The sequence below is a fragment of the Neofelis nebulosa genome, chromosome 3 (assembly GCF_028018385.1).
Source record: "Neofelis nebulosa isolate mNeoNeb1 chromosome 3, mNeoNeb1.pri, whole genome shotgun sequence".
In the NCBI taxonomy this organism is placed as follows: Eukaryota; Metazoa; Chordata; class Mammalia; order Carnivora; family Felidae; genus Neofelis; species Neofelis nebulosa.
Genome location: NC_080784.1, coordinates 47,804,588 through 47,828,307, shown reverse-complemented (window position 1 = coordinate 47,828,307; position 23,720 = coordinate 47,804,588). Strand labels below are relative to the sequence as shown.

Below are 23,720 nucleotides of genomic sequence, written 5' to 3'. Positions count from 1 at the left end.
CACACAGAGGGAATGAAGACCATTCAGGACTGAAATCCTGTTCTAATGCTGAGTGTCTGCACAAATTCCACTGTGCCATTGCCAATAACGACACCAGACCTGAGTCACAGGGGGAAATGCCCCACCTCTCCTGCCTTATGAGCCCTTGTGGCCTGAGTGTTTCTCATTACCCTAGTTAGCCCTGGCTTTTCTCTTTTCTTTGATACTTTTAGATAGAGCAAGCTGGGGAAGAGCAGAGAGAGAGAGAGAGAGAGAGAGAGGGAGAGAGAGAGAATCCCAAGCAGGCGCCACACTGTGAGCACAAAGCCCCATGCAGGGCTCGAACTTATGAACTATGAGATCATGACCTGAGCTGAAACCAGGAGTTGGAGGCTTAACTGACTGAGCCACCCAGGCACCCAGCCCTGGCTTTTTAGCCCCATTCGCTCTGTTCCTTTAGAGCTGTACCTGGAAGAACTCTCACTCCCGTTTTTTTAATAGCCTGACTGTTATTTAATTTATTTTCTGAGAAGTGGTTCTGTATCTCACCTGTTTTTAATGGAGTTTCATTTTGCTACCCAGCATAATCTTTGTTCCTGTGGTTTAGAAGGAAGAAAATGCTGTTAAACTCAGCCAGAGTCCTAAACAGATGTTCTGCATGTCCCTGTGTGTTGTGTTAGCAATGCATCACTTCCAGACGTCTCGGCCTGGCCTGCCGGCGTCCTGCGCCCATGCCAAATGCTTTCGGATAGCCTGCAATAAGCAAAACCCGAAGTCAGGTTAAAACCACCAAAGTCACTGGATTCTACTCCTTGAGTGCATTAGCATCTGGACTTGGGGAGGCGCCAACCTGCTCTCAGAAAAAGTAGCAGCACTGAATCTGTGCAGAGAGGGGGGTGCAGGCGTTGTCTGTTTTAAGACACCTGACTGTAAAAATCTGAATGCGATCATGCCCACTTGAGCAAATAATTATCTTTTATGAAGATTTTTCATTTAAAGAGAGATTTGCCAGAAATCATCCTTCGCCAGTTAACTTTCTCCTTATAATGAGAAAAAAACAAAAATGGCGGTCCATTTGCAAAAGTGTGACCTACAACTTTGAGAAGCTACTTCCATAACAAATCAGACGGCAGGACACACAAGAGCTGGGTTTAGTAAAGCACACCACAAAGGTTTTCTGTCAAAATTGGTATTAAGTGCAGGAGTGGGTTAGGGGGACACATATCTGGTAGAGGATTCAGAATATAGCTGGGTCTGTCTGCTTGGGAGGGGCTATGGTTCAGTCAGAGAGTATTTATGAAGTTCTCCAGTATATACCAGGCTGTATTTGATTCCGTGAAAAACATAATCCACATTGACAGTGTTCCACCCCCCACCCCCACTTGGCTCACCTTCAGGCTGGTGGAGGTAAGGGACCCTGCAAGGTGACCTCTCAGGGTCCCCCTACCGTAGTGTGATTCTGTGAATGATGAGCAGCAGCCTCGAAGCTTGTCATCTGATCATGTTCCATCTAAGTCGGAAGAGGGGGACTGATTAAAGGGAGGTCACCCCATGCAAATCTTCTAGAATCTTGCATTGGTGACCAAAGCACAGTCTTCTCAGGTTTCTGTGTCATGGTGGCATTGTGTTGGCCTGGGACAGCCAGGAAATGGGGACTGGGAAGTAGAAAGACTATAGTCGAAGGCAAAGTTAGCCACAGGCACCAAGTCCCAGAGTGATTTACAAGGTTATGCAGTGATGGCAGACAGGGCAGGAGAGAGTGGCTGGAGGGCAGTGGGGAGAAAGGATAAAAAGATCTCACCTGAGGGGCACCTGGGTGGCTCAGTCGGTTGAGTGTCTGGCTTTGGCTCAGGTCATGATCTCACGGTTTGTGAGTTCGAGCCCCGCATCAGGCTCTGTGCTGAGCCTGGAACCTGTTTCAGATTCTGTGTCTCCCTTTCTCTCTGCTCCTCCCCTGCTCGTGCTCTGTCTCTTTCTCTCTCTCTCAAAAATAAATAAACATTAAAAAAAATTTTTTTAAAAATCTCACCTGAGCCTGAAATGTTTTTTTCTCTGTCCACTTCCTGTGCTTGCTGCTGTGATTACAGAATGACACTGTAATGAAGAGAGATCGTACAAATAGTAACATAACAGAGCAAGGAAGCAAAAAAGCGATTTATTAAAAGCCTCCAACAAGCTCATAATATTGCACCCATACTCCACAAGAATGGACAAATGGCGTGGTTCAGACCTTTTTATCCAGGCTATGATAACTGCTAAGCCAACGTAGGATCCCTTTAAATGTGTATTCACCGGCTCACTTTTCAATCATCACATACAGTGAAATAGCATCCCTTCCTTACCTGAGCAGTCTTCTGGCTGTAGAGAAACAAGGGGACATGTTGCCAGCTCAGTGCTCTCATCATGCTGATAAGAATCTAGCAAATGCAACAGAGAGAAACTCTAGTAAGCCTGAGGAGAAATTTAAAAAAAAAAAAAAGAGAGAGAATGAAGCAATCACCCTGGAAAAATATTGCAAAGGAGAAAAATAAGAAATTAGAAAGGAAAGGAAAAATACGGACAACATAATCCAAATTGTCTGCAAAAAACAGAGAAAATGTTTCTTGTATAGAGGTGGACGTAAAGTGATATAGGAAATCTATCTGCTCCATGTAAATTTATTAAATGAAACTCTCTTTTTCTCTTTCTTTTAGATAAAAAACCTCTTCATGAAATAAAACCCCAAAGTAAGTTATTTTTCCTCTTGTGAATATAATTTATTCTCATATTTGCTGCCTTACTGTTGTATTTGTTTAGGAGCCAAAGAGAATGGGAGGTTGTAGGAAAAGACCCAGGGTTTTCAGGGCACCTCCTCCTTGGGTTTGGGTCACAGATCAGAGGTTGAAATCGAAAGGACATATATACACCCCTCCCTCAGAGTAGGAGTAAATCTCCCGTGATGCTGCCTGCCTCAAAGTCCATTTCTCTGCAAATGCCGTCTAGGATTCTTATTGCTGAGCAGATTGGTAGCATTAAAGTTAATAAATATTTGTCAGTACAAGCTTTCATGAGAGCAGTGTTGGGCAAGAGCCGAGACTGACTCCGAGCCTCTGCACCTAGGAGGAGACGGGGGCGCCTAACACGCAACCGAGAAATCCATGGCAACTTGGTAGATTAGAAACCAGGATTGCACAGTGAAATCAGCAGAAACTGAAAATGTTGGTGGCCGTGCCAGTTTGAGCTCCCCACACGCAGGCTTGGTTCCTGGGAAGGCCTGCCTTTGCATTATCTCTATCTTACACATCCAGTAGATTTGGGCATAACAGCACAGTGAGAATGGTTAGCATCTCGGCATTTGACCCTAAGGTTTTCAGTCATGGCTGAACTTTAGAGCCACCCGGAGGCCTTTTAAAAACCCCAGTTATCAGGCTGTACCCCCAGACCAATGGAATCAGAATTGGGGTGGGTTAGAATCCCTATATTTTTGTTTAGGATTTTAAAACTTTAATGCATAGTTCAATATGTAGGATTTTTTTTCTTTCTTTTTCCTTGAAGTATATATGATTATGTTCGTTTGGGGGTATACAACATAGTAATTCAACTTTTACGTACATTAGGAAGTGATCACCATGATTAAGTCTAGTTACCGTCTATCACCATACATAGTTACGACAATATTATTGATGATATTCTTTATGCTGTACTTTATATCCTGTGACTTATTTATTTTATAACGGGCAGTTTGTGCCTCTTAATCTGCTTCACCTATTTTGCCCATTCCCCACCCCTCTGGCAACCACCAGCTTGTTCTCTGTATTTATAAGTCTGTTTCCGTTTTATCTGTTCATTTGTTTTGTTTTTTTAGATTCCATGTATAAGGGTAGGAATGCTTATTTTTAAAAGATCCTCAGACTCCAATGTGCAGGTTGGGTTGAGAGTAACTATCTTAGAAAAATGTTTCTCAGAAAGCAGATCAGCAACCATGTGCATCGGAATCTTGGGGTTTGGTGGGAGCTTGTTAAATACACCCCATCTCGGGGCGCCTGGGTGGCTCAGTCGGTTAAGCGTCCGACTTCGCTCAGGTCATGATCTCACGGTCCGTGAGTTCGAGCCCCACGTCGGGCTCTGTGCTGACAGCTCAGAGCCTGGAGCCTGCTTCAGATTCTGTGTCTCCCTTTCTGTCTGACCCTCCCCCGTTCATGCTCTGTCTCTCTCTGTCTCAAAAACAAATAAACATTAAAAAAAAATAGAAAAAAAAATAAATAAATACACCCCATCTCAGAATAGGACAAATGAATTCGAATCCTCGGCATACGGGGTGGGAGGGGGGAGGGGGTGGCGGGGCAGGGGATGTGCCTGAGAATCTACATTTTCATATGTTCCCCAAATGATTCTGAAGCTCTCAGAAGTATGTACAGCATCCTAGGGAAACCTCCAGATAGAAGGGCCTCAGCAACACAGCTCTTAGCAATAGAAGAGTTACTGAGCTGCCCGGTTGGTTTATAAATAAACTTGTAGAAGGTGTCCTGGCCGGTTATCTCCCATTTTCATATAAAATGAATGGCTTTTGATCTTTTAAATCCTAGGGTATTATAATTCAGATAGCTTGGGAGAGCTAATAGCTTTTATTAGCTAACTTCTTGGAAGGAAAAGGATTCCTTCTTGTGAGGTTAGATGGAAATAGGAGCTTTGGGACAGGGGTCAGGAGACATGAAGAAAGATCCAGGAAAGCCATTGTTCATACTTTGTTACGTTGCTTCAGGCAGGCTTGAGATACAACAGTGCCATTACCCGCAGAGTCTGAGAACTTTGCAGAACACCCAAAAACAAATATCCTTTTTTTTTTCCCCTGAGGTCCACTGCCCATAAAGTCATTATTGGTACTTAGCTAGTGGTCCGCTGACCTCCTGCATGCCTGATTTTGAATTCAGAGAGGTTGGAGGTGGGGAAACCTGGTTGTAGATGTATGTGTACGAGTGTACGTTGAGGGAGGGAGGAAGCAATCGGGTCGGTGAATATTTGGTGTGTGCCTCTGTCCAGATCTCAGGGTGAGAGCTGGAGTAAATAGACTCCCAGCTGCCTCCTGGTGACATAGCCAAGCCACCCACTGATCCTCACGTATGGCACCAGCAAGATCATGAGTATCCATGTGGTGGCCACCGTGAGAGTTACTTAGAAATGTGTTTTTTAAAAATTAATTTCATGCTTAGTTTGTGAGTCCTGTGCCATTCTAATTTGGTTACATCTGTACTTCCAGCCATAAACCCCACACTAGCTATTTCTAGCCCTCAGGGACTCCTGAATTAGTTTTTGCTTGGGGTTCTCGCTCATGAACACCATGCTTAATTGCTGGATACTGCCACGGAATCGCTTAAACTGTTTTAATTTGTGATTTCCTAAAAATAAAACCTGAACAGAATCAATGTGATTGCAAAAGGCTCCCAGAGGAGTCCAGCCGGGGTTCTGTAAAATGCATGGTTAGGAGTGCGTTATACAAATTCAGGCTGTGGTTGTTCAGTGAAAGAGGGGCTTAGTTTAAGACTACATGAATCATCACTGATGCAAAATCAAAGTCAATTATGAAGATAATTGAGAAACAACCTGTTCCTGTATATAGCTGTGCACATGATTCTCCACAAGGCCTGGTGGATAGAAAACATCACCCAGAGCCTCGCACGCAGTCCTCCGTGAACGGGTGGGCCAAGGAGCGAGCTTTGAGTTGCAGGAAGGTGTAAGGAGAAAGTGAAGTCTTAGGATATCTGCTGGCAAGTCATAATGACAAACTGGGGGAAATATGTGCGCCGCATAGCTCATGAAAGCACTTATTGTAAATGAGATAATTTAATCAATTATGTTTCCTAATGTACTAAACCGAATGTTTCATTTTCTGCTTCTGCACATCTTAAATTATCTTCAGGTGCTTTATGAGATTTAATCATAGTTAATAGAAACTTCATTACCATCAAATGTGCTTTCAATAAATGTTGTGTAACAATGTCAGGAGGTGCAGTAAAATATAGTAGGTTCTGAATGGCAAACACGCACCCCCAGAGTCAGACTGAAAAATGGTTGCGTTCAGACAATGGGGCTCCTTGGAGGCTTGGGGCCGCGGCTTTCCGAGAGGCAGTGGCTTCCTGAGGAGTGACTCATCCAGCACGTTCACCTTAGGGCTGAAAAGGATTTCTTTGTCCCCTAAAGAAGTAACCCAGGACCACACACACAGCCTTCTCTTCATCTCCTTCCCGTATAGTTGTTTTGCACCGGGTACCGATGCACGCACGCTAAGCACAAATCCAGCAAACACTTGCAGAGTCAGCCATTTCCAGGACGGCTCCAGATGAGTGTCTCCCAATTACTTGAATCTTAACTGTTTCAGAATTGAATTTCTCCTTCTCCACCCCTGTCCTTAATCCTGTCCTGTTTCCCATCTTCTCTAGTTCGCTCAGTACCTCACCATCTCTTCACTTTGTCCACGTGTGAAACTTGGGCGCCCTCCGAGAGCCCTCTTTTTCCTTTCTCCTACTCGTTACTCATTATGTCCTTACAGTCTGTTATCCCATCCAAATGGAGTTCATGTTCATCACCGACTCTCCGTTTTCACACTGCCCCTCTCTGTCCCTCCATTCACTCAACAGCTGTTGATGGAGCGCTTACCATGCTGTAGGAAGCAGTTGTAGAGAAGCGGCCCTGAGAGGGACAGGTACAGATTCTGCTTCCCCAGAGCATACAGTTTGAGTAGAGATGGATGGATGTAGGCAAACCAGAAAACATATAGTGCTAATGGTCAGTGTTGTGAAGAGAAATAAAGCAGGGTGAGACACTCCAGTGGGTCTGAAGGGAACGTTGCTTTTTTGGTAGAAGGTGTTCAGAGCAGATCTCTGTATTAAAATTGCATTTAAGAAGAGACCTCGGGGGGCACCTGGGTGGCTGGGTCGGTTGAGCATCTGACTCTTGGTTTCAGCTCAGGCCGTGATCTCACCGTTTGTGAGATCAAACCCCACATCCGGCTTCTCCCTGACAGCCGGAGCCTTCTTGGGATTCTCACTCCCCCTCTCTCTCTCTGCCCCTCCCCTGCTCGTGCTCACTCTCTCTTAAAATAAATAAACTTAAAAAAAAAGGAGACCTAGAAAAAAAAAACCCAAAAACAGAAAAAACAAACATTCTGGATGTCTGGGGAGAGAGCGTTCCAGACAAAGGGAACACCAGATGAAAAGGCTGTGAGATGTGAACGTAATTGGAATGTCTGAGGAACAGCAGGCAGGACACCTGGAGCAGAGTGGCAGAGGGAAAGGTCCTAATAGTTAAGACCAGAGAAGTAGGATGAGAGAGGAAACTGCCACACGGATTATAGGCCGTTGTCATGACTCTGACCTTTACTCTGAACCCCTCTGAGGATTTTTTGTCATAGTGACATGACTTAGTATTTTCAAGGATAAACTCTACCTGCTGTGTTGAGTATAAATATATAGGGGATCAGAGCGGAAGCAAGACCTGTTACAGTGATGCGTTGTAACAGTAATCAGTAAGAGTAATCTAGGCTATTACAATACCTAGGCTCTTCCAGTAGCAAAGTCCAAGATGATTGTGGCTTGGGGTAGACACAGGGCATTAGACATTGTAAAAATGGGTCATCTTGGCATATCTATTGAAGGCGGAAAGGATTTGTTGTTGGGTTGGATATTGAGCATGAGAGAAAGAAAGGTATCAGGCATGATTTCCAAAGTTTGGCTTTGCAGCTAGAAAGATGGGGTTGCCATTGCTGATCCAGAGAGAATATGGTATAGCAAATCTACATGGAGGATCAGGAGTTCAGTGTTCCTGACGCTAACTTTGAGATACCTATTAAACATCTAAATGGAGAGGTTGAGCAGGCAGTGGAATTATAGGAGTCTGGAGGTCCGAGTCCTGGCTGGTGACATAAATCTGGGGCTTGTCAGTGTCCAGATGATATTTAAAGCCGTTAGGTTGAAAAAGATCCCCGGATAATGAGCGTGCATGGAGAAGGGACGATAGCGGACGACTGAGCCCTGAAGGGCATCAACATTTAGATGCAGAGGAGGTCAGAAGTCACTGCAGAGAAGACAGAAAAGTTACAGCCAGCATAGTAAGAGAAAAACCAAAAGAAAATGGTGTCCCAGAAGAAAATTTAAAAAGTTGAGGCCATCTGCATTCCTAATTAGGATTTCTGCAGTTGCCTCCCTGTTTCTAGTCTTGCCCTACACCAATTTATCTGATCTTTCTAAACACGGATTCTAGCCATACCACCTGCAATATTTAAAGCTCTTCAATTGCTTGGGAGCGCCTGGGTGGCTCAATCGGTTAAGCATCCGACTCTTGACTTCAGCTTAGGTCATGATCTCACGGTTTGTGAGTTCCAGCCCTTGTAAGGCTCTCCACTGACGGTGCAGAGCCTGCTTGGGATTTTGTCTCCCTCACTCTCTGCCCCTCTTCTGCTTGCTCTCTCTCAAACTAAATTAAAAGAAATAAACTTAAAAAAAAAAACCAAACAACTCTTCATTTGCTCACTAGTATTTATAAAATAAAGCCCAAGGTACTGACTACGTATATGATCTGGTCTCAACTTTCTTAATCCTATCAGCTTCTCTCAGTTTAATCATTAGGTAAATTCCTGCCTGCTCTCCAGTTCCTGTCTTCTTCAGTCAAATAAAGCTTCTGAGCCTTCAGAATACCCTCTGCCCATTTTGGCATATAGTGCCTATTACTTATACATTCTGTTACTTCTCCCTGAAAACTCTTTTTCTCCACCGAATCCTTGTTAGACGCATTCTTCCTTCCAATTTCAGCTTGCGTTTTACTTCCTCTGCAAGGCCTTCCCCCCACCAAGGCTGCATTGGTGACTCCTGAAATGTACCCAGGATCAAAGTATTTTCCTAATTCTGTGCTATATTTTCATTGCCCTTGTACTGGTCTGGATTCCCTTTCTTATAGACATCATCTCTGCCTGTAGGCAGACACTATAGAGTCTTACTTACTCTTCCACCTGTAGCATTAACCACTGGCCTAGTATTAGATGTTCAAAAACCACTTGAGTTAATGCCTTACATACTCCTGAAAACTCCTCACTGGGCCTTTTACTGTTCAGGTGAAAATAAAGTCTTTGCTTCTAAATATTTATTTTTACTCATTCATATGCTAGCTGTTTATTATGCAGTTCTATATAAATAGTCTTGTCCCAGTGAAATGTGAGGGAAAAAAATTAATGTTTCTTCTCCACGACTCCAATACAAGTTAGAAGATGATAAATGACTTGAGAAAAGGGGAAGAAAGGAAGCAATCTTTAATAAGCCTTTGTTCTGTACCAGATAGGAAGTTAAAGCCTAAAAGGTGTTACTTCCCAGAATCCTGTCCATCAAAGAATGGCCCAAATGTGTCCTTAAAGTCTAAAAACTAAGTATGCGCTTCTCACCAACACCCATCCCATTCTGCATCTTTTCCAAAAATACACTGGTTTCATCCACAGTGGAATCATGTGGAATCTACATCCTTTGTGATCTTCACAAAGGTTAGGGAATACCTCAGAAGACGTGTGGCCCACACTACATTTGGACATTCTTCTTTCAGGCTGTGAGGACTTGAATAGTGTCTTGATCCCATCGGACTGTTTGCAACTTTGGGACATACCTTTACATCCTCAACAGACTTCTAGGCTCTTCTAAACTAACGTTAGGCTACTGGCATCAATGCTCATCTTCTAGCAATGCTTTAAACATTTTTTTTTCCTAATCATTTTGCTTCATCTGATTATTTTCTATTGCATACATAGAGCACTTTTTGCAAACTGCATGACTTACTTTGTCCTTCAGGTCACCCCCTACTGTGAATCAATCCAACCCATCTTTATAGGCAACATTTGTCATTTTCTTACCATCTCCAATGTCCTTATTATCCAATTTTCATCCTATCATAAGTATGTGCCTTTTCTTACTACCGTGTTCAATGACATTGTTGACTCTGCCCTTAATGTGACAGGATTTTGTTCATCATTTACCTCAGAACTGTGCAGAGACAGGAAAGTAGCTGGTTGACCAATGTGTTCTTCAGCATCAGAATAACCCGGGTCCCTTGTTAAAATGTGAATTCACAGGCTCCGTCTCTCCACCTGTGTGTATTTTCAAAGTTGATAGAGTTTGTGGCTTCAGTTTTTAGGATAGGAAATTAAATAAGGTGAAGTCATTTTCTCAAAAGCTGGAGTTCAAATCCTATTTTTTTCTTTACTCTAACCATTACCTTAACCCGGTCTTCCTATCTGATGGGAAAAAGCACAGATACTTTGTAGCCAAATGTAGAGTTACCAGACAAAACAGAGGACCCCTAGTTAAATTTGAATTTCAGATAAATAAATTTTTAGCATAAGCATATCTAGATATTGCATGGGAGATACACTAAAATTATTCATTGATCTGAAATTCAAGTTTAACTGCGTCATATCTTTATTTGCTAAATCTGGCAGCTTTGCTTAAAAGGAGAAATGTGCATATCAAGAAACATTTTATGAAATAGGCTCCCTAATTGTCAATCTTGGAAGAATGGTTAAAATTGAAAGAGATATTGGAAGGGAGAGCCTATCAGTAGGAGCAAAACCTCTGAACCAAAAAAGAAAGGAAGGAAGGAAGGAAGGAAGGAAGGAAGGAAGGAAGGAAGGAAGGAAGGAAGGAAGGGAGGGAGGGAGGGAGGGAGGGAGGGAGGGAGGGAGGAAGGAAGGAAGGAAGGAAGGAAGGAAGGAAGGAAGGAAGGAAGGAAGGAAGGAAAACAGGAAGGAAAACTTGCCTGAAGTACAAGGTCTACTTGAAAAAATGAGTAATCAGACTTGGCCAGAGAGTAGGGTCCATATGGATGAGAAATGGGCAAAAGTTGTTGAAAACTGGGGTGATGTAGAGCATAAAGTGTCTTGAGCCATAAGATAAATCCCTTTTGGAGTGGAATCACTTCATACTAGAGAGTTGTCTAAAGATGTTAGAGTGGCAGTACCAGAAGTGTGGTTAAGAAGAGTAATCCAGTGGAAAATGGCTCTGAGTGACCAAAGACTGTGTACTAGGTAAGATGAGACTGTACAATGTGAGCACCAAGTAGGTGTCTCCTATGGAAATGGAGATGCGAGAGGCACTAGAGATGTAATGAGTAAGGCATGTGAGTGGTTTGGGGAAGAATCAATGGGGACAGAATGAAAGATGACTCTCCATTCTCACTCATGGTGTCACATTACCTGAAAAAGGGACTTCAAGAGGAGAAAATATTTGAAGAGATAAGAATGACAAATCTGTAAGTCAGATGACCAATTTGAGATGTTAGCACAACATGCACCTGAGGTGGTTTCGTCCACTGAGCAGGAAGGAGATATGGGATTAGGTCTGCTCACAGGAGTCGAGGCAAGACATCTCCAATGGAGAGTGTTAGGCATCAAGGAAATAGCACTGTGAACAATTATCCCATTTTTTTGGCAAGGAGACAGGAAGAGGGCTAAGAACTGAGCTTTGAAGTCTGTTTATAGAATGTTGAGAGTGAAGGGTAGTTACTAAACAATAAGGAAGAAGGGAGGTGAATCCAGTTTAAGGAACTTTTTTTTTCCTCTCTGGAAAGAGGGTTGGCTTGGCTTGTCTACTGCTAGAGAGTAGTGGAAAGGAATAAGACAAAGAACATTACTATTGATGCAGTAGTTATAAACAACCGTCAAGAAGGAACAGTGATTTGGGGGAAAGGCAGACTTTAAAGGGTAAGAGAATAATCAAAGGACATAGAAATACTGGACTAATTCAATTATCTGCAGCCTGACAACAGGCCAGGCAAATGTAAAAAGAAATGAAGTCAGTCTATAGATTCTGATAGGAAATACCTACAAAATATTGTATGTAGAAAACAAAACAAAGTATAGTAAAGGAAATATAATATGGAGGCTTTAGGGTTAAAATAAATAAATAAATAAATAAATGAAGGATATTTACTTTTCTTTTTTTTCCCAAAAGGTCTCAAAGATATTGTCAAGAGTGATTATTTCTGAAGAAAGGGTAGTTGGAGAATGTGTTTTCTCCTTGAATACTGTCCCTTTTTATACTTACTAAACATTTCCTCATCTTAAATATGTATTTCATTCTTTTTTTCTAAATGTTTGTTTATTTTTGAGAGAGAGAGAGTGCGAGCCGGGGAGGGGCAGATAGAGAGGGGGACACAGAATCCGAAGCATGCTCCAGGCTCCAAGCTGCCAACACAGAGCCTGACATGGGGCTCAAACTCATGAACCACAAGATCATGACCTGAGCTGAAATATGATGCTTAACCCACTGAGCCACCCAGGCGCCTTTCTTTATTCTTTTAACAGGGACAGCAGCCAACCGGTTAGGGCAATTATGTATTAAGAAAACATGCATTAAGAAATGTTGAATGTTAAAAACCAATGCTTTGAGTTCTTTTAAAGGAAGAGCTAAGGGGGCGCCTGGGTGGCTTGGTCGGTTAAGCGTCCGACTTCGGCTCAGGTCATGATCTCACGGTCCGTGAGTTCAAGCCCTGCGTGGGGCCCTGTGCTGGCAGCTCAGAGCCTGGAGCCTGTTTCAGATTCTGTGTCTCCCTCTCTCTCTGCTCCTCCCCTGTTCATCCTCTGTCTCTCTGTCTCAAAAATAAATAAACGTTAAAAAAAAAAAATTAAAAAAAAAAGCTAAGAACATGGGTGTAGGGAAGACCACATCTTTGAGAAGTTTATCTGAGAGGAAGTTGGGGGGAAGATTTGGGGAGATGTGATTAAGAAGACCAGACTGTGTTTGGAGGCAGAGGGCAAGGCTCAGGTGCAGAGGAAAAGTTTGAAGATGTAAGACCAAAAGGGAATAATGAATGAGGCCAAGTCCCTGTGGAGGCAGGAGGGGACGGGATCATAGCTGACTTGATACAGAAGAGCAGCTCTTCCGGGAACAGAGAAAAAGGAGGAAACACTTGTGAAGGAGCAGAGAAATCCTGAGTGGTAGGAGAGTGCGCTCACATAGGACAGCCTCCCTTTTTTCAGCTAGAAAGAAGGGCAGGTGAGAAGGAGGGCTGCCATTGAACTAGAACAGCGCCTGGCACATAGTAAGCACTATTCAAAAATGTGCTACTTTTGTCCTTCATTACAACAGTAAATCAACAATCACAGTAACAATAATGAGGTTTTTGACAGATTAGAAAAGCTGAGGTGTTGATGGGTTACGGGGTTGTAAGACCCCAAGCACTGCAAATATAATTGGAATTGTTCACCATGTTTGGCCACGGCTGACCATCCAAAAGCTATTTTTTGATGTGGTATTAAAAAAAAAAAGTTGCTTCTCAATGACAGCAAGTATAAACAGTATCTTCTATTATATCGTATTTCAACATCTAATTAAATATTTTGGCACGTGAGTCTGTATCCACAACACCGCCTGTGCAAGGGGCCAGGGGCAGGTCCTGAGATGGCTGGGTACTGGCCGTCTATGGGAGTTCAGCACAGCAACAGCTTCTTTAGTCTTCCATTTGTTTTGTCTCTCCTAGGCCTCTGTGTGAATTTTGATTGTGTGGATTCCTTAGCAATTCACTGTCTCTAGTATATGTCCATTCAAGTTATTGGTTTTTCTCCTGAAGGGGTAGCAATGGCCGTTCTGCAGTATTTAATAGGAGATAGAATATTCTGTGTTAGAAAGGCATTTGCTATGCTCCTTTGTTAATTTTCTGTAGCTATCTAATCCTATAAGATAGATTTCAATGTGATAATATACTTAATCTCATAACATGAGACTTGAGTTATATTCCCATTAATTAGTGGCAAGAATCGGTCTTTCTGAGGGGAATCATGTGAAGAGAGAAAGGCAAACCATGTAAACAGCCCTTGTATTTAGTCCTTTGGGGACATCAGTTCCTCACAACTAGGTGTGATGACAATTCATAAAGACATCGAACTTATTGATCCCTGTCCCTTGAACTACGAAATTCAAAGGGGCTGTGAAAGGCCATTTAGACCATCTCACCAGCTTTGACCAAAAATAAATAAAATGACTGCAGACTATTGTAAAGTTATGCTGCTTCTGTTTTTTTTTTTTTTTTTTTTTTTTTAGAGGGAGACTTTCTGAAAGGAAGTGTCACAATCTCCCTCAGAACTACAAGTTTTTTTTTTTTTTAACAACCCTCATTGTAGAAAAGGTCATTTTAATATCTAACCAGAGTCCCAATGGCTGTCATAAAAGGCCACATCCTCCTTTTCAGTCCTTGTTAGAGATGGCAAAGAGTTGGTTACTAGCATCATCGTAAAGGAAGAGTCATTGAGTTCCTACCATAGACCTGCTCTCCTCTTGTGACAACCCTCTCCGCATTAAAGATCACCTCCAGTCACTTTACAGCTCTGCCTTCTCTGGGCCAAGGGAACCCATAAACATTTCCTCTCCGGGGTCCTAATTTCCGCAGAGCTCTATTAATCTGTGCGGACCTGTCTCTGCAGATATCCTGCACTCCTTTCCAGCAATGAACGTATTCCTCAGTAGTTCCTGAGTAATTTGGAATACAAGAAATTTCTCCGTCAGCTCTAGCTGGAGATTTTATGCAACAGTTTTTTTGTTTGTTTGTTTGTTTTGTACCTCACGTTGGGTTCTTCCATGCTTACCTAGAGCTTTTGTGACTCTCGGTTCAAGGAAAATAGGGATGAAAACATAGGAAAGACATCGATAACACATTGATCTGTAAAGCTTCGTCTGTGAAACAAAGACCTGTGCCCACAGAAAACAGAATAGTATTATCAGTCATGGGGTAATCAGTGCTTTTGTTCAAATTAACTTGGAGCAAACAAACCAGCAACACATGTGTGTATGGGAGCCAGCAGACAGGTATAAACATATATGTGTGTTAACATAAAAAGAGTCCTTGCAGCAAGAATTCTGTAATCAACCTCAGACTGTGATTTCTTTAATACTTGTCTTCCCACAGTTGGAGACCAGGCGAGCGATCATAAATAGTTGCAATGGTGTGCGGATTTCTGTGGGAAATTATGGAGATATTACTGCTTTTGAAGTGTTTAAAGCAGTTAGGGAGAATGCATTGGCGCTCAGATAATTAAACAATAAAAAGAATGATCCAAAATGAGTTCTAGGAACCCTAAGTGATCTGGGAGTTTAGAAGATCGTGGTTGGGAGGGTTGGCTGGATTGGCAAGGACAGGGGTTTGGTTTTGTTTTGTTTACTTTTTTTTTTTTAAGTTTGTTTATTTTGAGAGAGAGAGAGAGAGCACAAGTGGAGGAGGAACAGAGAAAGAGGGAGAGAGAATCTCAAGCAGACTCTGCACTGTCATCCAGAGCCTGATGCGGGGCTCGAACTCATGAACCGTGAGATCATGACCTGAGCTGAAATCAAGAGTCAGATGCTTAACCGACTAAGCCACCCGGGCGCCCCTGGACAGGGCTACCTTCTTGAAGGTGGGGGACCTTGAGCTGGCACGCGACCAAGGGTTTATTTTACAATGACCTGTCATACAGGCTATTCACTAACAGGCATCCATCTGGCAGGTAAATTACAGTTGAATTCGGGGTGTGAGGCAGTGCTGCAGAGTGGAGCATGAGCATTGAAATGGACACCGAGAAGCCATCAGGGCCTGGGTAGTGCCTGCACCACGCGTTCATGTCCTTAGAACGACTCCCCTGGGAAGGACCAGTGGTGGGTGGCTTCTAACGTTTGGACAAGTGATGACTGTGCACACGCATGTATGCAGTGACTCTGCAGCAGCTCCCCCTAGGTGCCTGCGTGCTCACGGACAGGCTTACACCCAGTGTCCTCCCTTCTCCCATGAAATTGTGGTGGCAAATATGGAACGAAATCTCAGATTCTTCTGGACCCAGTCCTGAACACACAAGAAAAGTGAATTGATTATGTTTATAAGCACTCAGGTATCCTTACAGGGAAAACCACTCTACTGTCCTGGAGGATGGATTAGAAAAGAGTGAGGCAGAGTGAGGAAAAGAAAGGAAGGAGGTGAAGTAAAAACAGTAGATAGAAGAGCAAAAAAAAAAAAAAAGAAGTACTGTGGCCCAACTTTGGAAGGGCTTGAGCTGTTGGTAAGGATGTCTCTTGAGATGTATACATGTGGCTTCGAGTATTTGTGTCTCCCTGTCAGGATCTCACCACTTGTCTTTTACCACCGTTAGAACCGTTAGACAAGAAACAACTAAGAATATGTTAATTCCTCCATGCACCCTCATTTCCATTGCATGGTTGGCCCTCAACAAATGTTTGTGGAATAAATGAAATTATTAGATTCTGAAGGTTTTAATTCCCAGGACAGATTGTTCTTGTAAAGTAAACACCACTTTGCTTATCTTCCTGTAGGAGTCGATTGACTTTTGTCTTTTAGATTAGACTGTCCCACCAAATGCCAGGGTGAGCCTTATAAGGACGCCATGCTCTCCATACAGGTCTCTCCCCTTTCTCTCTCACCCCCCAGCTCCACAGTCCCCATACTCATTTTTTTTTAATTCTATAATTCAGTATTTCATTCTCTTAAGTCAAATAGATTCTGCAAATATTCCTGGGAAACGCACTGAACCATATCAAACACTTAAATCTCAGTCTGAAGGCCTATGTAGGGTCCTTTCCTAAAGGCGGGGTTTGTGTCTGAGAGAAGGGAGATTCTGCGTGTGTGGGAAGCAGGAGGGTGGAAACCTAGAAAACAAGACAAAAATACAGAGGAACTCACCCAACTGGTTCCCGCTACTGTTTGGGCTCAGGATGTTCCCGTCTGGGGATGTCCATTTCCAGAAGTATGGTGCCCTGATCATCCCCCTGGCCTCGGCTCCTGCCTATTTTTAGTACCTGGGAAGCGAAAGGGGTCTTTGGCTCTACTTTGCCAACTCAGCAGCTGCACTCAGTATGCCGCCAGGCTGTTTCTCTGTGTGTGCTCGGTTGCTGGGCAGGTGTGTTCTCCCCAGATACACCTTTTAAAATGATAGTGTCATCAGTCAGTAGTGCCCGAGGAACTGGTGGGAAGCAGGGGTGGTGGGGGGGAAGGCTAATTGGTTTCAATCCAAAGTTCTCTCCCTACTCCCGGTACCCTGGCTTGCTGCCTCTGCCGTGTGTGTCCTCTCTGCTCTGAGTACAGCGACTCCCTTCACGGAACTGAATTGGGTAGAGGGAGGGAGGGAGGGAACATCAGTGAGAGCCCAGCTGCCCTTCCCTTTCCCTGTGGGACACAGGCAGACACTGGAACTTTGGGGCCGGTGCTAGTCACCACGCGCATGGTTCTGGGTGGCCAGAGCCGACCACACAGATGCCTCCATCCCTGTCCCTCTCCCGTGGGGACCATCATGACATTGGAACTAAAACCTAAGTCCCAGACTGTTTCTCAACACCTCCTAGGCCGCTGTGGTTATTGAAAATGTCTTACAACCCTCTCACCTTTCAAATAACGTTTCTTGAGGATGGTTTCGCTCCCTTGTGAATTATTTGTGTGTGTTTACTGCCCTATTGCTGAACCAGTTCTGCTTGGTTTCCTTGTTCACTCTTTAATTTGGTGGCGCCTTATTTTACAGTCCACTAACTTTGTTGAAAATAAATTCATTTTACTTAGGTGGTTAGTAGTACTCCTGTGATAAGTACTGTATTAGGCTGCAGTGAATGCATAGTAAGCACCATGCAATTACCAGGTGAATATATGATAGCTCTGTTTTAGCCTCTAAACCTAATACAGGGTGACAGAGCAAGTACCTCTGGACCTATTATGTGTACTCACCCCATAATCTGTAAGGAGATGGATAACCTAGCTGGCACTTGCCACCTTCTCTTTCCACATACTTTGCAAGATTATGCCTCTTGTAGGGTCGCGTGGCCTTGGATCAATCTCATGCCGAACTGCAGTAGCCATGATGAAGGTCTTCAGGAACGAACCACACGCAAAGTACAACTAGCAGACGAGTTGGGAAACAGCTGCAACCTATCTTGGGGGTTGGGAAGACACCCACATTCTCAATTCAAACTAACGCTTTTATTTTTGCTTTGCCTATGCATTCAATAGGATGGAGTAGGAGAGGTATGGGAGAAACAGCATGTGCCCTTTTAGAGACCAGTCCTCTTTCTCAAAAATGTATTAAGTCTAGCATTTAATGGTGCTGGAAAACGTTGACCGTGGACATCGGAGCACCTAGGACCAAAATCTCCATATCTCACAACAGAAATTCTCTCATGATGATTGTAAATACGCTAACCTGATGTTGTCAATGTTCTCTTAAACTGAATGATTTGTGCCAAAGCTAAAATGCCTATTTGTGAGCTCTGGTCTTCTCTCTCTTGACTCCTAGACTGTGTCTGACCTTCTCACCCTAGCCCACTCTCTGTGAATGCATGTGCCCCACATCATATATAAGCAGAACAGTTCACCCATATTTTGTCATTGTATGTGGATCTCATGTCCTCCCTCAAATAAAAATAAGATGCAAAAAAAAAAATGCTTTGCAGGTAAATATGACTTTCTAAACCAAGTAAATTAAGGAGTTGTCTGCTTTTACTTGAAAAATATTACATTCTTTGCAAAATTGATTGTCTTTAAGATTTTATTATGTGGTAAGCTGCCCTATTGCAGTCAAGATATTTGACTAGCATCCCTCTGATTTATACAGGGTATTTTAGAAACATGATTATGTGTGAAAGAGAGTATAACTTATGGCTAGCTGCATATGTCATTTTCTCTGAAAAGTAGCTCCAAAAATCCAATAGCATTTCATTTTGTATCCCAGGGTGGTTCTTCGGCTCTGTGCCCATGCTGGCCATTTAGGATTTCTCTTGTGTCTTTCAGGCATTGAGAATGCCAGCGACATTGCTTTGTACTCGGGCTTGGGCGCTGCCGTGGTGGCCGTTGCAGTCCTGGTCATTGGTGTCACCCTTTATAGACGGAGCCAGAGTGACTATGGCGTGGACGTCATCGACTCTTCTGCATTGACAGGTGGCTTCCAGACCTTCAACTTCAAAACAGTCCGTCAAGGTCAGCGGCGTAGGGCCCCCCAACACCTCGTCCTCAGGACCATAGAGACTACACTCACACAGGACCCCCAGTGTTCTTTGGCCCTGTGTGAAGGTAGCTCTTGGCACTGGGAGCCGCTAACCTAGTTGTCTTCACACATTAGGAAGCCAGGCCCGGTCTTGTAGTCTGCCCAAGTCCTTGGCTACTATGAGAATGAATGGATCTCAGTTTCCCATTCATTCACAACATATTTAATGAGGCACTTCCATCTTTGATATGTAGTAAACTTAGCACGTTATTTTATCTCAGATTAGCCAACGTTCTGTTTTAACAAGCCTGCTCTGAGGATATTTAGTTAACTAAAATGCTGATTATTCAAGTCTGAAAACCAACCACTTTACTATAACCTCCCATGCATAGGTATTATATACTATGTACTAGGTGGAGTTATTTGGGTTACTTCTATCTTATATAAGTTAAAAGGACTTTAGATAATATACGATAGGTCAGTTAGCCAGTGGGGGAGGGGAGGGATGAAGTTCCCAGCCTTAACGACTCTCACCTGCTGCCCAGTGGAGGCAATCTTTTGTTGGAGGGAGAAGGAAATCTGTCATGTCAAACTATGGCAGTACTCCTTTTCCAAACAGAGCCGTTTAATTCTCTTATGTGAACCAAATCCGTTTCTGATTGCAAGATGGAGATGAGCCATACGTGGTTTCTGGTTTCGGGCTTAGAAAAAAAATGAAGCTGTCTCCCTTCAGAAAGGGTGAAGTGTTCCACCTTGACCCTTACTGTCGATATTGTCACCTTTATTTCTATTTATTGTGCGTAACTAGCGCCAGTAGCCCCGGACAAGAAGTCTCGCTGCATGGCCGTGATTGAGTAGCAGTCGGGTTCTGAAGTGGAACCCAAGCATGTGAGAAACGGGGAAATGTCTGGCAGAGACAAAATGCTTTCCTGCTTGCCACTCACTTCTGGGCACCGAAGTTTCAGGGCTGAGTCTGCTTGGCCTCAGAAAGGGACACATCCCCTTGACTTGTTTCATTAGAAATAAATCTAATGAAAACAGATTTGTTTTTTTCTTGTTAACCTTTATATTTTGAGGGACAGAGAGAGTGCATGATCAAGGGAGGGGAAGAGAGAGAGGGAGACACATAATCCAAAGCAGGCTCCAGGCTCTGAGCTGTGGGGCTCGAACTCACAAACCGCGAGGTCATGACCTGAGCCGAAGTCGGACGCTTAACCCGCTGAGTCACCCAGGTGCCCCAAGAACTTATTTTTATACTACATGAGAAACTAGAAATCTTTCCATCAAATAAGAAACCAGTGTCTTAGACAATAACATTGTAAAACAGAAGAACGACAGTAGTATGTGAGACAAAGTCTTTGAAGTCAGGGAGAGTGAATCCAAAATTGCCATATGACCTAGTTAATTATTCTGTCTCAGTTTTTACAGCTTTAATCCACCTCAAAGGGTTCTTGTGAGGACTAAACTACTTGGAATGACAAGGATTAAAAGCCCTTGGTTTATGGAAGGTGCTCAACGAATGTAGCGAGTATCAGTCTAGAAGCTAGTGGTTTCCTCTTACTTTGGCACAGGATGCTAGTGTGTTCCATAGAGCAGCAGGTGAGGGGGTGGTTCCCTCGCCGAAGCATTTGGAGAATGCTGACTTGGGTAAGCTCAAACACATCTCCATCTTGCGGGTCTCCTTAGAGCTTGCATGTATTGTGACTCTCGAAAAGAATATATAGCCTTTCCAAACTTCCTTTACCATTTTGTTTTTATTTTCAACCAAGAATATCCCAAAGCTAGTGATAAAAGCAAAAATCCTTTATTCAAATTCTACTCTATCCTACGTTCATTGTGATGATGCACCTCACCTTGATGCTCCGATGATTTGCACCCCGCATTGTTGTAGAGACCTCCCTTTCTGGGCACATAGAGCTGGAACCCCAGGAAGGTGAACAGACTTTTAAACAGAAGGCCATGGAGTTGACCAGGAAGTTTCAAAAGGATTTCCAAAATGAACTGTGGGGTGATCAGGTCGTTGTCCCTGATACGCCGACTCTCTTCAACCATGGACTTTTATCATATGTACATACTTTTATAATCAGGCATTTTCTCCTTAAGTTAGACTTCATTGTAACTCTAGGCAATATTTTTGCTGCTTGGCTTCCCATAAACTTGGAGGGTCTTTTCCATAAGCTGGGAGGGTCTTTTAAGAGTGGCCAAAAGCTAAACTTCAGAAGGTGAAGGTTTGAGATAAAATAGCCATGAGCCTCAGGGATGCGATTTTTCAGGTCTCAGCGGAAGGGCCTGAGACCTGAATGCTTTTCAGTTGTGATACGGTTCTTACGTCCCCTGCCTTGCCTGGGAAAACCAAAACAAGAACAAGGCTGATGCCTGTAGAATTCAGTGCAGTTCCATTAAAAAGCTCAGCTCCTTGATTGTGCCTATGTCTTGACACGAGAACCTCCAGCATGGGGGGGGGGGGGGGGAAGCCTCATCAAGGAGCCTTTAGATCTACAAAGTCCTCTCTGACTTTGGATTCTTCGAGCATCAGAACAAGAGGTTGGGAAAGTCAGGGTTATAGATTTCCTACTGGCATTGCTACAAATTATGAAGATGGAAAAACAATACAATATGGCCTGGAATTGCAACATTTTCAAAAATATACTTTAAACATTTTGTCAGGCCCCCAAAGGAAAATTGTTTAATATGGTTTGGGTTTCAATTTGAGAAGTCACATTGACGGACTGATATGGGTGGGAGGTTTGGGACTGAGGGTTATTTCGTTATTCACTAATAAATGGGATTATTTCATCACAAGAAAATATCACAGCATTTCTTTTTAATATTAGGCTGAGAAAAAGATCGGTGAGCCCCAGCCGATGAAAGTCCAATTTCTCATGGTTTTGTAAAGATTTTTTTTTTCGTTTGTTTCGAGACAGAAAGGAAGCCCTTCTAAGCTGCTCCCCACGTAGAATCGGAGCCTCGCTGTCCCCATGTGGTGCCTCCTTTCCCTCTCAGAGTGACATATACTCAGACATGGAGTGATATGATCCGCATGGTCCCCTGACCCTTTTGTTCTGAGGACACATCATTTCCTCTCCCGGCTCCACAAACTGCCCAGAATTCCACGTGAGACGGGCTGTCACCAACGCCTCTCTGGTTATAAACAGCACTACCTCGTCACCGTGCTGTGTCACCTTTTACCATTTAAAATGAACAGATGTTATTTTTGCTCCAAACTGGATTGCAAAACATTTTTCCCTTTTTTTTTCTTGAAGCTTCTCTCTGCCAGTTAAAATAATCACATAAACAATAATACCGTAGTCAGTTGCCTGACACAGTGCCAGAAATACTTGTTTTGAAAAGATGGCATGCCAGGAACTCTGGAGAATGAGTGATTGTGGTCAGCGGCATTCAGAGAACCCGCTGTGAGAGCCAGAGCTCCCCATTCCAAGGCTCTGGTCACTGTTGACTGGCCTGTGAGAGCTGCCGTAGACACTCAGCATGGGCCTGAAGGGCGGCTGGCAAGCTCACAGGCGGTTGTGCAGTTAGTAGAGGCAGAGGCGAGGGGGTAACTGTGATGCCTTTTCGTTTCCGAGTGACAGATCGATTTTCTTTCACCAGGGAACCCCCTGCTTCTGAATTCCTCCATGCAACCAGACCTCACGGTCAGCCGAACATACAGCGGGCCCATCTGCCTACAGGACCCACTGGACAAAGAACTCATGACAGAGTCTTCGCTCTTCAACCCTTTGTCCGACATCAAAGTCAAAGTTCAGAGCTCATTCATGGTTTCCCTGGGAGTGTCTGAAAGAGCTGAGTACCATGGCAAGAATCATTCCGGGACTTTTCCCCATGGAAACAACCGTAGCTTTAGTACAATGCACCCCAGAAATAAAACACCCTACATCCAGAATCTATCATCACTTCCCACAAGGACAGAACTGAGGACCACTGGTGTCTTTGGCCACTTGGGAGGACGCTTAGTCATGCCAAATACAGGTGGGTGGTAAGTGTGTGTTTGTGTCTTTCCGATCTGTTTCAGCATTTTAAATTTGCACAATTATGTCCCATAAGTTCCATTTTTTAAGATGTTTACCATCCTTGTGTCATAGCTACAAATCCGGTGATTCCAGAAGTCTACTCGATTTACAGTAACTGACCCAATACATAGTATCAGTGTCCATAGACCTTGCTGTGATGTTACTTTATGACAAGCAATGATAAAGGTTCATTATGGAGTTGCCCTTTTGAACGCAAACTTCAGTTCCAAGGCTATACCATGCCTTGGTACATTAGTACAATGTCTTGGTACATTAGTACAATGTACATTGTAATTGTACAATGTACAATGAGTACAATTAGTTCTCAAGAATTTTCTTCTTCCTTTTGGTTAGAGGGGAGAGTTTCTTAATGTTTTGACAAGGCTACTTAAGGTGTACAGGCCAGTGCATTTTAACATGACATCCTATCAATGGATTAGTTTCCATCTGAGACCTAACTGTCTGGCAGAAGAGGGTAATGTTTCCTCTGATTTCTAAGCAACAAGAGTTAGGTAGTGCAATGAATCATCGCCGTTGGCCACTGACAGGAAAGAGGATTCTGCATCTGTGTTCTAGAACCACCAGACCGCACTGAGTCAGGAACATCGGGGGCCTCGACAGACTTCTCCCTGAGGTCCAGCTGACCGCCCGCTCCAAATCAGTCATTTTGTCCTCTAAAATGAAATCTGTACGAGGACTAGCCCGTAGCCACCATTCCAGCTAACTGGCCTGATGGTAGCTTAGTGACTTGACACCATGTT

General features: G+C 43.5%; 1 protein-coding gene across 11 annotated transcripts in view; it reads left to right on the top strand.

Annotated features, from left to right (window-relative positions):
- The window catches only part of UNC5D (unc-5 netrin receptor D), a 574,077-nt gene that overhangs the window by 468,658 nt on the left and 81,699 nt on the right, over positions 1-23,720 (top strand). For 7 of the 11 annotated variants that reach the window (XM_058720717.1, XM_058720718.1, XM_058720714.1 and 4 more), the window contains 3 exons: positions 2,673-2,705; positions 18,739-18,924; positions 22,541-22,918. In XM_058720717.1, coding sequence (XP_058576700.1) covers positions 2,673-2,705; positions 18,739-18,924; positions 22,541-22,918 — 597 coding nt within the window. The remainder of the gene's footprint in view (positions 1-2,672; positions 2,706-18,738; positions 18,925-22,540; positions 22,919-23,720) is intronic. The other 4 variants (XM_058720721.1, XM_058720716.1, XM_058720720.1 and 1 more) reach the window with 2 other exon arrangements.